Source organism: Mus musculus, chromosome 4, assembly GCF_000001635.26.
Source record: "Mus musculus strain C57BL/6J chromosome 4, GRCm38.p6 C57BL/6J".
Taxonomy (NCBI): Eukaryota; Metazoa; Chordata; class Mammalia; order Rodentia; family Muridae; genus Mus; species Mus musculus.
In genome coordinates, this window is record NC_000070.6 from 52468985 (window position 1) to 52482053 (window position 13069).

The following is a 13069-nucleotide window of genomic DNA, read 5'->3' on the forward strand; positions in this document are numbered from 1 at the left end:
TTAGAAATTGGACAGAGTCATTTATGTACTGTGTTCAGACATTTTCCTGTGCAAATTCCTGAAGTGTCCCATATTTTTTAAGACACTTTCTTCCCTCCTTTCATTATAATTTAATTGTATATAGCAGCTTGCTTTATTTTTGTCATTAATTATGATAAAAGTCTACATGTGAATTTCTCTACTAATGTTTCTATTCTGCACTGAAAAGCGATAGAAAACAGTTCAGTGATAGCTTCTGGAACTATATTTGTACCATGATCCTAGCTCTGACAGATGTGATACATGACAGGAGTATATCCATTCTTCCTTGTTTACTTCAGTTTAAACTCATCCTGGTCCTCTGTTGTCATGGAAGGCTATGTGGTTGGGCATAAATAGGCAGAACCAATGTAAGCTAGGGCTAACTAGAGTCATGGACAAAGTGTTAACACAGTGTTGATTTGAACTGTAAGGTAGAAGATGTATGTAATTCAGTAATCCAGCATAGGCTTTGTTAATGCAAGGTTGAGTTTTATCCATATCATTTTAAAAACAGAAACATGCCTCTGCCTCCCCAAATACAAACCAATCTTTCAGAAGAAATAACTTGAGAAATCATTAGGTAATTCAAATACTACTTTTAATAGAATTTATGTTTCACTATGCCAGTTCCAAAACATAGCTAAAATGATTTAAAATATTCAAACTCTAGCTTTTAATTTTTCAAACCATTTCTTAAATTGATTTGATTGATAAGCTTTTGGCTGTGTTATTAAGTTAGCCATGTTTAACTCCCCTTGTGATTCAGAGGAAAGTGAGGAGACATTAAAAAGCACAAAAGAAATCCAAAAGAAAGCTGAAGAAAAGTATGAAGCATTGGAGAATAAAATGAAAAATGCGGAAGCTGAAAGAGAGAAAGAACTGAAGGATGCTCAGAAAAAACTAGATTGTGCCAAAACAAAGGCAGATGCATCTAGCAAGAAAATGAAAGAAAAACAACAGGTAAGATCTTACTCAGCAATCTTTTAAAAATCAGTGTAGAATAGAACGTGATGATATGTCAGGGGCTGGCCACTCATCAGTGTTGATTCCAAAATTTAAACAAGTTATATAAATTGTAAATTATGTATCTTACAAGCAAGACACTGTTCTGTAAATGCTGCAATTGAGTCAAGCAAAGCAGGAGCAAATCATGTGTGTGCCTTTGATCAGAGGGTTAACAGATTGATGTCCCTATTTATCATTATCTTGTGGATATGAACTGTTAGATACTGAAGTTAAGCATGCCATATTAACCAGGTGTCATAAAATTGTAGACAGATCTTTAATACTTTTGCATAGTGACAGGGCTGGTATTTGAATGTATTTATGTCTCCAAAGACTGCACTCTAAATTTTACAAACTCTCTACCCAGCTTAAAAGTCTTTAATTAAATACCTTCACAAAAATTTTCCAGTGAACTAAAAATCTATAGTAGGAAACAAAGTCAAGATACAAAGGGTTTTTCACACTAAACAATTTTGTCACTAAAGCTCACTACTTCATGTGTTACATAGGATTTTTTAATGTTTCTATAGTATAATTACAGATAAATGCAATAATTATGCAGTTTTCTAAACTCAAAATTTCTATGATTTTAAAACCGATTAGCTTCTGTTTTCTTTTTCTTCTGAGGTAACAGCTTGGTTTGTTGGTAGTTTAATACTAAACAGTCATAGTTAAATGAGAATAATGTTAATTTTTATCTCTGTATGAAGCTAAATGACTTGCCAGCAGTTAGCCTTAAATGTGTGTTTCTGTAGGAGGTTGAAGCTATTACTCTAGAGCTGGAGGAGCTCAAAAGAGAGCATGCTTCTAATGAGCAGCAGCTTGATGCCGTGAATGAAGCCATCAAAGCCTATGAAGGTCAGATTGAAAAAATGGCAGCTGAGGTCGCTAAAAATAAGGTAAGATTTGTTACCAACTTGGAGAAATGTAAACACATTGGTAGAACGGTGTCTCTTTGGGTTTAGGAAGCACTGAAGCAGACTGTCCTTTGGGGTTAGAGATTTAGTAGGAGTCGGTTATAACTTCACAGATGACAGCATGTTGTGCGTGTGCATGGAGGGGTGGCTCTGAGAGTCCAAGCCCCAGGCAGGGCTGTAGTTCCACACACAGCATGATATGGTGGAGAGTTTGGGTCCCTTCTTTGATTTCAGAGAAAAAGGGAGGATGTCCTTTGTCAAATGGTTGCTGAGTATTTCACAGAAATGTCTTTCAGGTGGGCTATGGGTCTTAGGCTGGCCAAAATTGGGGGCTGGGGTTAGGGAGGGAGCTTGTAGTGTGAGGAAGAAAGGCAGGCATCTTGTTACTGACTTAGAGGATGTGGGGGAAGCTGAGAGGAGTTAAGGGTCCCCATTATCAGAGTGAGGGATGTGTCAGGGCACACTCTTTCTCTTAGTCTCCTAACCTGAGCCTGTGAGTCTCTTAAGAAAGTGAGAATTAGATCCTTTTCCAGACGGTGGTCACCGGGGAGCCTGTTGCACTTTCAGATTCGGAAGCTCTTGATGTGGCGCTGCCATATTCTTTCTGCACAGCAGCTTTGATGCTATGAGTGGGCCTGGTCCCTAGCCCAAAATTTAATGTTCATCTACTTAGGAAATGTTGAATTAACATGATTGATTTAGTGCTTTAAGTCTTTTCATTTATGATCAGAGCATGAGGTGAAATGGGGATTCTAGAAAGTTTTAAAATCGTAGCAGATCTTCATTCTGAGTCTACTTAAATAAATCCATGAAGTAAAATGAACAGAGTTTAAAGAAAAAAAATTAACTGTTTGGGTGAAAGGATTGATCACTAGAGGTAAAGCGAATTCTAAGGTGCATAAGAACAACAGAAAGAAGTAGGTATTACCCCAGGGCTGAGGAGACTGATCCACAGATACAGCCCTGGAGCCCCACTTTACTCACAAGGCTGAGGACCAGAGATCTAACTGCAGAGCTGTGACTAATTTGGCAATGATTTGGGTTTGCTAGAAAGAAAACTGTCTACAGAAAGGTTATATAAGTGGCTACTGAGAAACAAATTTCTGTGAGCACTAGTCTTTAGGTGATACCAGCCTGGAACCGTGTAAAGCCCTATGCTAGGACATGCATGGTACTGTCCCATGTACTTAGGACAGCTCTGCCTTCCTACAGTGTCTCTGCAGTGATGTAACACTTAAAGCAGCAATAGTGTGGCAGCTGATAGGGGAGAAATGGACAGGTCACAGAAGCAGCACTGTAAAGGCTAACATTCACAGACTCTTTTCTCAGACTTGCTTTAATCATTTTAAGTAGTCTTTTGTAGTATTTCTACTTCTGCAGTATATACTCTGTCTTCATTTTTCAAGTATTTGGATTTTTAGCTGAAATGCTGTTCTTGAGTGGCATTAGTTTTGTGTTAATTAAATACACATAGTATTTACAGAGATCTTTCATTCACATAGGAACTTTATAGTAAAGAGCGTTTTACTATAAAGAGAGTTAGTCACTGGAGATGCCCGTCAATGGTTTCTATGAGAATGATTGCTTCCTCCTGTAGCCTATAGTATTTGAGAGTATTTGCTTCACTCTTGACATTATTTCTGATTACATTCCATTTTGCAAACACATTATTACATGCTACATTAGCAGAATAGCAATTTTTAACTACTACTTCTCTAAGAATTTATTTGTCTGAACTTTATAGTTCACGTTGATTAGATGTTTTGCAGTTTCTGTTCAATTTTTCTTTCTTGCCTCTAAGGTAAATTTTAATTTTTGTTATTCTGGTTTCCTTTATTTTGATTTTTTTTTTTCATCTCAATTTCTTCCTCTGTCTTATACTATGCTCTATCAACATCATGTTATTTTTCTTTTAATAGGAAACTGTAAGATAGATGAGTTAGTTTTTAAAGGTTGTTCAGTCAAGCTTTACCTTACAAATTATTTCCTTTTGCTGATAGAGCAGATAAGCACACTCTCTGGGAGCTAAGGAAGGAAATTAACTTCCTACTAACTAATTGGCTTGAGACAAACAAGATTACAAGTCCATTTCTGCTCCGTCTGAAGTGATAGGGCTCATGTGTATTTTCTCCCAGTGCAGAAAACACTGGCAGCTACATCTGCAGCGCTCCTTTTCAGTCTCAGCATGATCTTCATAGCCGTGCCTCTGTCGAATGTACTTAGAGTTGATAAAACTGGAGAAGCGCCCCTTAAATGGATCAGTTTTACTCTTTCATTTTTTTCCAAAGGGTTTTAAAAGCTAAAATATCTTTAGATTTTAAGGTGAGTCTTGATTTTTTTTTTTCCCTTGCACAGACCATTAATGAACACAGCTAGGCATTATAAAGCATTTAAATTCACTCTGAGCACATGTAACAATCCTAGGTGTGGAACATTGCTGCTTGGAATTATGTTATTTCCCAAATATGCTCCTCCCCCATCTAAATTATTATTAATGCTTACTTAAGGAAGTCATTTCTTAAGAGTCGTTTGGTAGATTATTGTACTTGGCTTTGGCTTACTTTTCTTCCCCCCTAATGTAAGTGTAAGATGAGCTAGGATTTTTCTCCTTTTGTCTCGTGTAAACTTTGTCCTGTGAGTGTGTAAATCTTATCTTTACTACTGTATAGGCACATTCAACACCCAGAATAAAGCAAAGGGGCTTGAGGGAGTTGGGAGCAGAGGAAACCACACCTGTAATTAGTCATCTGAAAGTTAAGTAGCCTCTGCTCTTAGGTGGAGCCGGTGGCCCTGAAAGTCAGGGTAAGAAATCTTTCCTTGCACCAAGTCTGTTGGTTTCAACAAAAAGAGGGTTCTCTCTTCATTTTTCTTTTGACCCCCTCTACTCAAATGCTGTGACATTCTGTTACCAGAGGTCATATTCTTTTTTTTTTTTTTTTTTTTTTCTGAGTCAGGGTTTCCCTGTGTAGTCCTGGCTGTCCTGGAACTCACTCTGTAGACCAGGCTGGCTTCGAACTCAGAAATCCACCTGCCTCTGAAAGATCCTGAGAGAGAGTGAAAAATTATGTAAGTCCCTAGTCTTGTGTCCACAATAGGCCTCACTAATGGCAGGGAGTAAAAGTTTAACGCACCCCATTGTTCCAGGTTGTACTAACTAACCACAAAGTAGAAGTTTAACTTGCTCCATTGTTTCAGGAAATGTTTATACAGAATACTCCAACTGTTCCTTGAACCCGTTATGCTTGCCAAATGCTATCGCCCAATGCCAGGTGTTGCGGTTTCTGCCTTTATAAGCCCCTTACCCCTTGAGCTCGGTGTCGACTCCTCTACCCCTGCATGGGATACAAGTCGTTCCCAGTGCACTGGTCTTTCCCGATTAAACCTCTTGCTGTTTGCATCAAGATTGGTCTCTCGAAAGTTCTTGGGTGTCTCGTCACGTCGAGTCATCCCAGGACTTGAGTGAGGGTCCTCCCCACCCCCGTTTCGGGAGTCTTTCACCTCTGCCTCCCAAGTGCTGGTATTAAAGGAATGTACCACCACTGCCTGGCCAGAGGTCATCTTCTTATCACCTTACATTTGTAAAAGGGAAACTTCCTTGGCCACCGTATCTTATCTTGAGTCCTTATTTTTGCTTTTCTTCTTGTTCATTGGAGATCTCTCAGTTTATCTTCTTGTTAGTTAACTTTACAGAACTCTACTTTTTAAACTGAGAGACAAAACAGGTCAGAGTTTGTAGTCCTCCTCTCAGGCATTCATCCCCCCCACACTACATGTAGTCAAAAGTCTTGATTATAGTGTGGATCGAATGTCATGTTGATTCTTTTAGTGGTGATGTGACTCACTTTACTGTGTGTAAAATGTGAAGTGTTAGACAGCCATTACATGTAGTCATATGCTTTCCAAAAGTCTGTCAGTCAGACTTGGGGCAGGATTAGAGTACTTACTTATTACCTGACTGATAGTCATTAGTTTTCCTTTTTGTTGCGATTTTAGGAATCAGTAAATAAAGCTCAAGACGAGCTGATGAAGCAAAAGCAAATAATAACAGCCCAGGACAACATAATTAAAGATAAATGTGCAGAAGTGGCGAAACACAATTTGCAAAACAATGAGTCTCAACTTAAAATTAAGGAGTTGGACCACAGCATAAGCAAACATAAGCGGGAAGCGGATGATGCTGCTGCAAAGGTATGGTTATGTTGAGTTTTACAACCTGGAGAATCAGGGGTTTGTTTCTGAGCTCTTGAACAATTCTAGTAACTGCTCAATAGGAAACTTGCTGCAAATGGCAGAAGTATAGCCTGAGGTATACTTGAATTTACAGCTATGATAACTGCCTGTCACTAACAGTCATTTTCAATTTAGTTGTAGACATTTATTTCTCTCTATAAGATGTATTTCTGTAATATTTAATGGTATCCAATGGTATTGGTATTATTCATACTTACTGATAAAACTTATTATTAGTAATAATAATATACATTATCTATCACAAGTTGAATTTGAAGAACTCACAAATGTATGTATGTGTGTGTCTCATTTTAAAAGACATTGCTTTTTCAGGTATTCAATATGATTTTGTGCAATGCAGTTATTTCAAAATTATCCCAGCTTTTAATCGCACTAAAAATACCTTCCTTTGCTATGTCGCAGTATAAGAATTTTAAGGAGTATATGGTTGCCTTTGTAAAATTATTCTATCAGACACTGTACTGAAGATACCATATCCACCCAGCACCTTCACAGACCTGACTAGTCATCCATCTCAGAAGCCAGATTGTAGTTGAAAGTTGACTTAGTATTTTAGAAGTAAGTAGATTGGACAAGGATTACACTCTACTGATAACAATGAATCTCCCACAGTTTTAGAGGAAAACTATGAAGAATTGTAATTCCAAATTTGAAGTGCTTGTAGTAATGAAAAAGTTACATTTTACCTTGCAAGAAGAGGTGAAGGTAGGGATAGTCAACATTCAGCGCTTTTTTTCTTAGATTATAATTCTGAGAAAATTATGTAGTCACAATTAGGCTTTCATGACTTCATCAAATATTGTGACTATTTCTAAGGAATTTTAGCTACACACAAATTACTTTTTGAATAGGATTCAATCTATCAGATGAGCCTCATGTGACTTAATTTTAATACAGATGTTTTGAATATGCAAATGAAGCATCTTCAATCTGGAAGTCTTAAGTGCTTCAAAATGTAAAAGAGAAAAATCAACACCTGGTCTACTGTACCAGGTCAGAGAGCAAAAGGAAAGACACAGGAAAGATGTCATGTAAAATCATCTTCAGATTGCCTGTGAATTTTCTGTTTTGACTTCAATCCTATCTCTGAGATATCTCATTGTATATTTGTAAATATTCCAAAATTCAAATAACAAAACCAAACCGAAGCATTTCTCACAGCAGAGTGTTTTAGAACAGAGGAACACTCAATTTGACTTTGTAAGAAACTTTGTTTTTCACTCATCCTTGCTAATGCTTGGCGGGAGGACTCTGTGTATTCTGCTTCTTCAGTCCTCAGTCCCCAGGAAGGGATTCACCCTCCTCATTCCTACAGAGGCACATGCCATCCACCCTTCCTTTTTCTGTGGCATTATGATTTTTTTCCTCTGAAACATTTGTTTTAAAAATAGTAAACCTTTTAGGAAACTGGTTTGAAAAATGTTTGGTGTGAATATAATTTTTTTTCTTTTGCATATGTGGCCAGGTATCCAAAATGTTAAGTGATTATGATTGGATTAATGCTGAGAAACACCTATTTGGCCAACCTAATAGTGCCTATGATTTCAAAACAAACAACCCCAAAGAAGCTGGCCAGAGACTTCAGAAGTTACAGGAAGTAAAAGAGAAACTAGGGAGAAATGTCAACCTGAGAGCTATGAACGTGCTGACAGAAGCTGAAGAGCGGGTGAGTCTGCTTCCTAGCACTTTAGAACAGTTTAGTGTCTGTGATGGTCGATGGCCTCTTGCCTAATGTAGCAGGATCTTTCTGTCTATTGTTGTTTGCCTGTTCCTCCATTTTTTTTCACATCTTCCTTGTTATTTTGCTCTTTTGGTACATCAGTTCCCTTTATGCTGTCTTGTATCCATGACTTTTGTTATCTGCTGAAACATGTTTGTCTTTCTGTGATGAGACATCGTGACCAAGTCAGCTTTTATAAGAGAAAGTATTTAACTGGTATTGCTTACAGTTTCAGAGGTTCATTTTCATGGTGGCAGCATGGCAGCGTGCAGACAGGTCCTAAAGCAGTAGCTGAGAGTTAGATCCTGCTCTGTGGAGGCAGCAAGGGAGAGACTCTGGTCGCCACCTGGGCTTTTGAAATGTCAAAGCCCACTCACAGTGATCCACTTTCTTCAACAAGGCCACACCAAATCCTTTTATGTTTTGTTTTTTGTTTTTGTTTCTTTGAGACAGGGTTTCTCTGTGTAGTCCTGGCTGTCCTGGAACTCACTTTGTAGACCAGGCTGACCTCAAACTCAGAAATCTGCCTGCCTCTGCCTCCCGAGTGCTGGGATTAAAGGCGTGCGCCACCACTGCCTGGCAGTCCTGATCCTTTTAATACTTTCAAATATTTGTATCCCGTGGTGACTAAGTGTTCAAATATATTAGCTTATAGGGACATTCTTATGCAAACTGCTTACTCTTTGACATGCCTTGTGAATCTAGTTTGCTGCTGGTCTGTATCCTCATTCCTTTTACCCTTGGTAAGGTCTGAGTTCTGCCTGTAATTTGTACTAAAACCGTTGTATAAGCAATGACTAAAACTGCTAAGTGAGTGTTATGCACAGTTTTACTACTCTGTAAATCTAGCAGCATTTTCTTGGTTACTTAGCATATTCTCAGTTACTTGATAGTGAATCCATCTCTTCTGTCAGGACAAAACTGTTGCAGTCTAGGATGAGAATTTAGTGCCAACTAGTGATGGACCTGGAATGAAGTAGTATAAGGAAAACTCCCTACTCTTGAGACTCACAGGGAAAGAGCATTCTCAGGAACTGTATTTATGCTTTATGTTTTTCTTTTTATTCAGCAAAATTCATTTTGTATTTGTATTAGAGAATTAAGATATGTATGGAATTGATGCTAATTCAAAATATGGGGTATATACATCACTGTAAAGAATTAAATTATTTGTGGCACTGATAAAACTGGCCAACTTATACTTAATGCTTTCATTAGATATTTTTCAGGCTGCCTCAAATGCTAGGAAGAAAAGGGACTATTAGTATAACCTAAATATTTTTAGGACTTAACAAGCTCTTGGTTTCGGTAGTTGAATTTTCCTGTATGTTGATACAGGAGAAGTATGTTTACTTTCTCATACTTTTTTTTTTATTATAATTCTGATACATTGTATCTTCCTAGAAAATAGGATGAAACTTCTTTATGGCTAACTAGATTGGTGAATGAGGAAGAAATTTTGTATTTTACAAATAAATTGTCTGATTTTCCTTCCAGTATAATGATTTGATGAAGAAGAAAAGAATTGTAGAAAATGACAAATCCAAAATCCTTGCAACTATAGAAGATCTTGACCAGAAGAAAAACCAGGCCCTAAATATTGCTTGGCAAAAGGTACTTGAATCCAAAAATGTAATCCCAAGGCAAGGATGAAGGATCGTATCAGTAGGTTTGCACTGTAATAGCAGCCCTGTGTAGCTTGAATGGGCACATGTTCGCAGCCTGAGTTATAGCCTTGTAGACATTTTTAAATGCGCTTTGTCTTTTTGACTTTACTGCAAGACGTAGATAAGTTGGTGTCATTGTCATCTATCATGACTGTTACTTTCAAAGGGAACATCATCTGATCTCTTTCCTCTTTGAGATGACACCCGTCACAACTGCTTAACACTAAAAGCAGCACATTGCACTTTGATAGTAGTTAGAAATAAGAATCTTCTAAGGACTCAGCTTTACTATCCATTGTTTTTCTTGCCATTTCCAAAACATTTCTATACTCCAAATCTATATATCTCAATAAGCTACCATGCCAAAATACAGGTTTGGTATAGTTAGTTTTAGTATAATGATGATGGTGATTTGCAAGTTCTATAAATTGACGCTGAAAAATAAATAGCAAGACTTAAAAAAATTACCTTTTTAATTGCCATATAGTAACTGTAGATATTTAAAGGGTATGTGTATTGTGTAATAATGAGACACAAACATTCATCATACTCAGTTCAAACATCTAATATTTGTTTTCTAACTATCTTAATTTACCCATTAATTGCAGTCAACAATATTTCATCCTGTGCTATAAAACAGGAAAATGTAGTCCTCTCATCTAAAGGCACAGTTGCACCTGTTAGCCATCTTCTCTCTAGTCCCCTCCCTGAGGAATCCTCCCTGAGGAATCCTTACCAGGCTCCTAATGGCGCTTTCCTTCTAATGCTTTACCCTTCATATAGGCATTAGTTAACTTTTCTCATTGCTGTGACACAAAGAAGGGTTATTTTGGTTCACATTTTCAGGGTATGCTCCATCATAGCAGGGAAGTCCTGAGGCAGGAGTAGCAGGCCACTGATCACATTGTTCCCATAGTCAGAAAGGAGAGAGAAAGAGTCAGGAAGGAAGGAAGGGAAGGAGGGAGAGAGGGAGGCATGGGGGGAAAGGTAGGGAAGGAAGGAGGGAAGGAGGGAGGGAGGGAGGGAGGGAGGGAGGGAGGGAGGGAGGGATTAGATAGTTTGCGCAGTCTGGGCAGTATCGTCCACATTCAGAATAGGCCTCATTCTATTAAACATTTCCTTTTTCATAGCTTCTTCATTTCTTTCTTCCTCTCTTGGTTACCTTTGTGGTTTGGTAATTTTCTGTGTTGGTAGAATTGTCTTCTCTTATTTAAATATTATTTGCATCTGGTCTACTGTGTTCTACTGTGTTGTAAGTTTTGTGTTTGTTTTATGTATTGTGTTCAGTGTCCCTTTAGTGGAGAATCTAAAGCAGGACCATTTCGGTGCTGACAAATCCTGTAGTCTGTTTTACCTCAGAAAGGATTTCTTTTTTTCTCATGGAAGGTTTGATGGCTAGCTTTGTCTTGATTAATAGGTTTTTGAATCAGAAAATCATCGGGGCCTATTTTAATAAAATATATTCTAAATTAGAAAACTAAAAGAAAGGGACTTCTAGACTCATACCCATGACCTTAGTTCTGTTGTGAAGAAACACAGGCCACTTTATAAAAGGAAGTGTTCTGTCGGGGCTTACAGTTCCAGAGGGTTCAATGCTCATCCTGCTAGGAAGCACAGTGGTGCCCAGGCAGTCATGGCAGTAGACAAGTAGCCAAAAGCTTATATCCTGAGATGCGGGTAGGAAGCAGAGAGACTCAGCCTGGTATGGGTGGGCTTTTGAAACCTCAGAGCCAACCTCCAATAACATACCTCTCCTCCAACAAGGCCATACATCCCTCCTTATCCCTTCCAAACAGTCCTGCTGAGGACCTAATGTGAGCCTATGGGATCTAGTCTCATTCAAACCACCATACCTACCCAAATTAAACCAAGATGAGATGAACAACTAAATATATAACAAGAATAGAACTGAAGAAATAATAAAGTATTGCTTAACAGTTGTCGACTGCATTTTGCTCTTTCCCAGTTCTCAAGATTGTGCAGTGCAACTACTCTCTGTCTAACACTCAGCATCCAAGTCATCAGTCCTCTCTCCATAGCCAACAGTAGCCTACTGATTAGAAGCTATTAATATTAGCATAAAGAGCTTTGGGGGTGAGATCGATAACTAGAGCTTTTTGGCTGAGGTAATATGCTCTCGAGTTCATATTCAGGACGACTGCTAGTCTCAAGCTGCATCTTTACGTTACTTATGGACTACCTATAACTACTTACATAATATCTGGAATCATTCCATGACCAGATGGAATCACTGCTGAATCTCACCAAATCTTTAAAGAACTAATACCAGTGCTTCTTAAATTATTCTATAAAATCAAAAGGATGAAATGTTGCCAAACCATCATATCAAATCCTGTGAAAGACTCCCACATACTCTCAAGAAAACAGAAAATTATAGCTCAATCTTCTCGTATACAGAAACTTGACTCGGGTATTCCTATAAAACATAAAAAGTTAATAGTGGATGGTAGAACAGGCCCCGCAGTGGTTCCCAGATTGTGCAAGTTGAGTTTGCTCTTTGCTAATTTCCAGGGTTCTTGTAGTGCTGCTGATGGTTCCTGACTATTCAGCACGGCAGCCATCCTTCTTCATTATCTCAACTTTGAACACTAACTTACTGTGTTCAAAACTTAATGAAAAGCTATTGGTATTGGCATATATACTTCTTTGGCTAAGGTAAAATGTGTCTCTTAGTTATGTCCATATTCAGAAGTCCTGCTTGAAAAGCTAGGAGATGTTTTAATAGATTTACTTGGTGTATGTTGTGTCTGCCCCTGAATCTGAAGATTTCCCTAGAGAACATGGCTGTTAAATCCTGGAAGACACGCGTTTGACAAGGGGCAGTGCTGGTTTCTCTGTGGTATACTCATATTTGTCTTCTGGAATCTAAAAGTTATTGATCATATTCATAAGACAGATGGCTAGATGCTGATCAGGTGTATATGTATGTGCATTGAATCACCCCATTTGTACCTGCTGTGACAGGTCAAATGGCTTCCCCAGACCTTTTCTTCCCAACAACACAGTGGATCTATTGAGTTGCATGTAAATATCCTAACAATTGGAAACTATTCTGATGTTGTAACATGATTTTTTTAATCTAGGTGAACAAAGACTTTGGCTCTATTTTTTCTACCCTTTTGCCTGGTGCCAATGCTATGCTTGCACCACCAGAAGGGCAGACAGTTTTAGATGGTCTGGAGTTCAAGGTTGCCTTAGGAAATACGTGGAAAGAAAACCTAACTGAGCTTAGTGGTGGTCAGAGGTACGTAATCCCCTTACAACTTACAGTTTCTCATGGTTATTATATTTCATCATTTTATTTACTCTGTAATTCTGTTTCAGTTTTAGTTTGGTTGGCTGCCTAGGAGGAATTTCTGAAGCCCAATTATGGGACTACAGATTTGGTTAAAATATTTGTTTAAATTGGCAGACAGTAACTACCATAGCTAAGAGTTGAATGTAGTTGAATGTTTACAAACAAAAAA

The 13069-nt window shown here is 38.1% G+C and overlaps 1 protein-coding gene across 2 annotated transcripts in view; it reads left to right on the forward strand.

The window, feature by feature from the left end:
• The window catches only part of Smc2 (structural maintenance of chromosomes 2), a 49145-nt gene that overhangs the window by 29764 nt on the left and 6312 nt on the right, over window positions 1–13069 (forward strand). For both annotated transcript variants that reach the window (NM_001301412.1, NM_008017.4), the window contains exons 18-23: window positions 788–981; window positions 1782–1925; window positions 5937–6131; window positions 7660–7860; window positions 9412–9528; window positions 12686–12846. In NM_001301412.1, coding sequence (NP_001288341.1) covers window positions 788–981; window positions 1782–1925; window positions 5937–6131; window positions 7660–7860; window positions 9412–9528; window positions 12686–12846 — 1012 coding nt within the window. The remainder of the gene's footprint in view (window positions 1–787; window positions 982–1781; window positions 1926–5936; window positions 6132–7659; window positions 7861–9411; window positions 9529–12685; window positions 12847–13069) is intronic.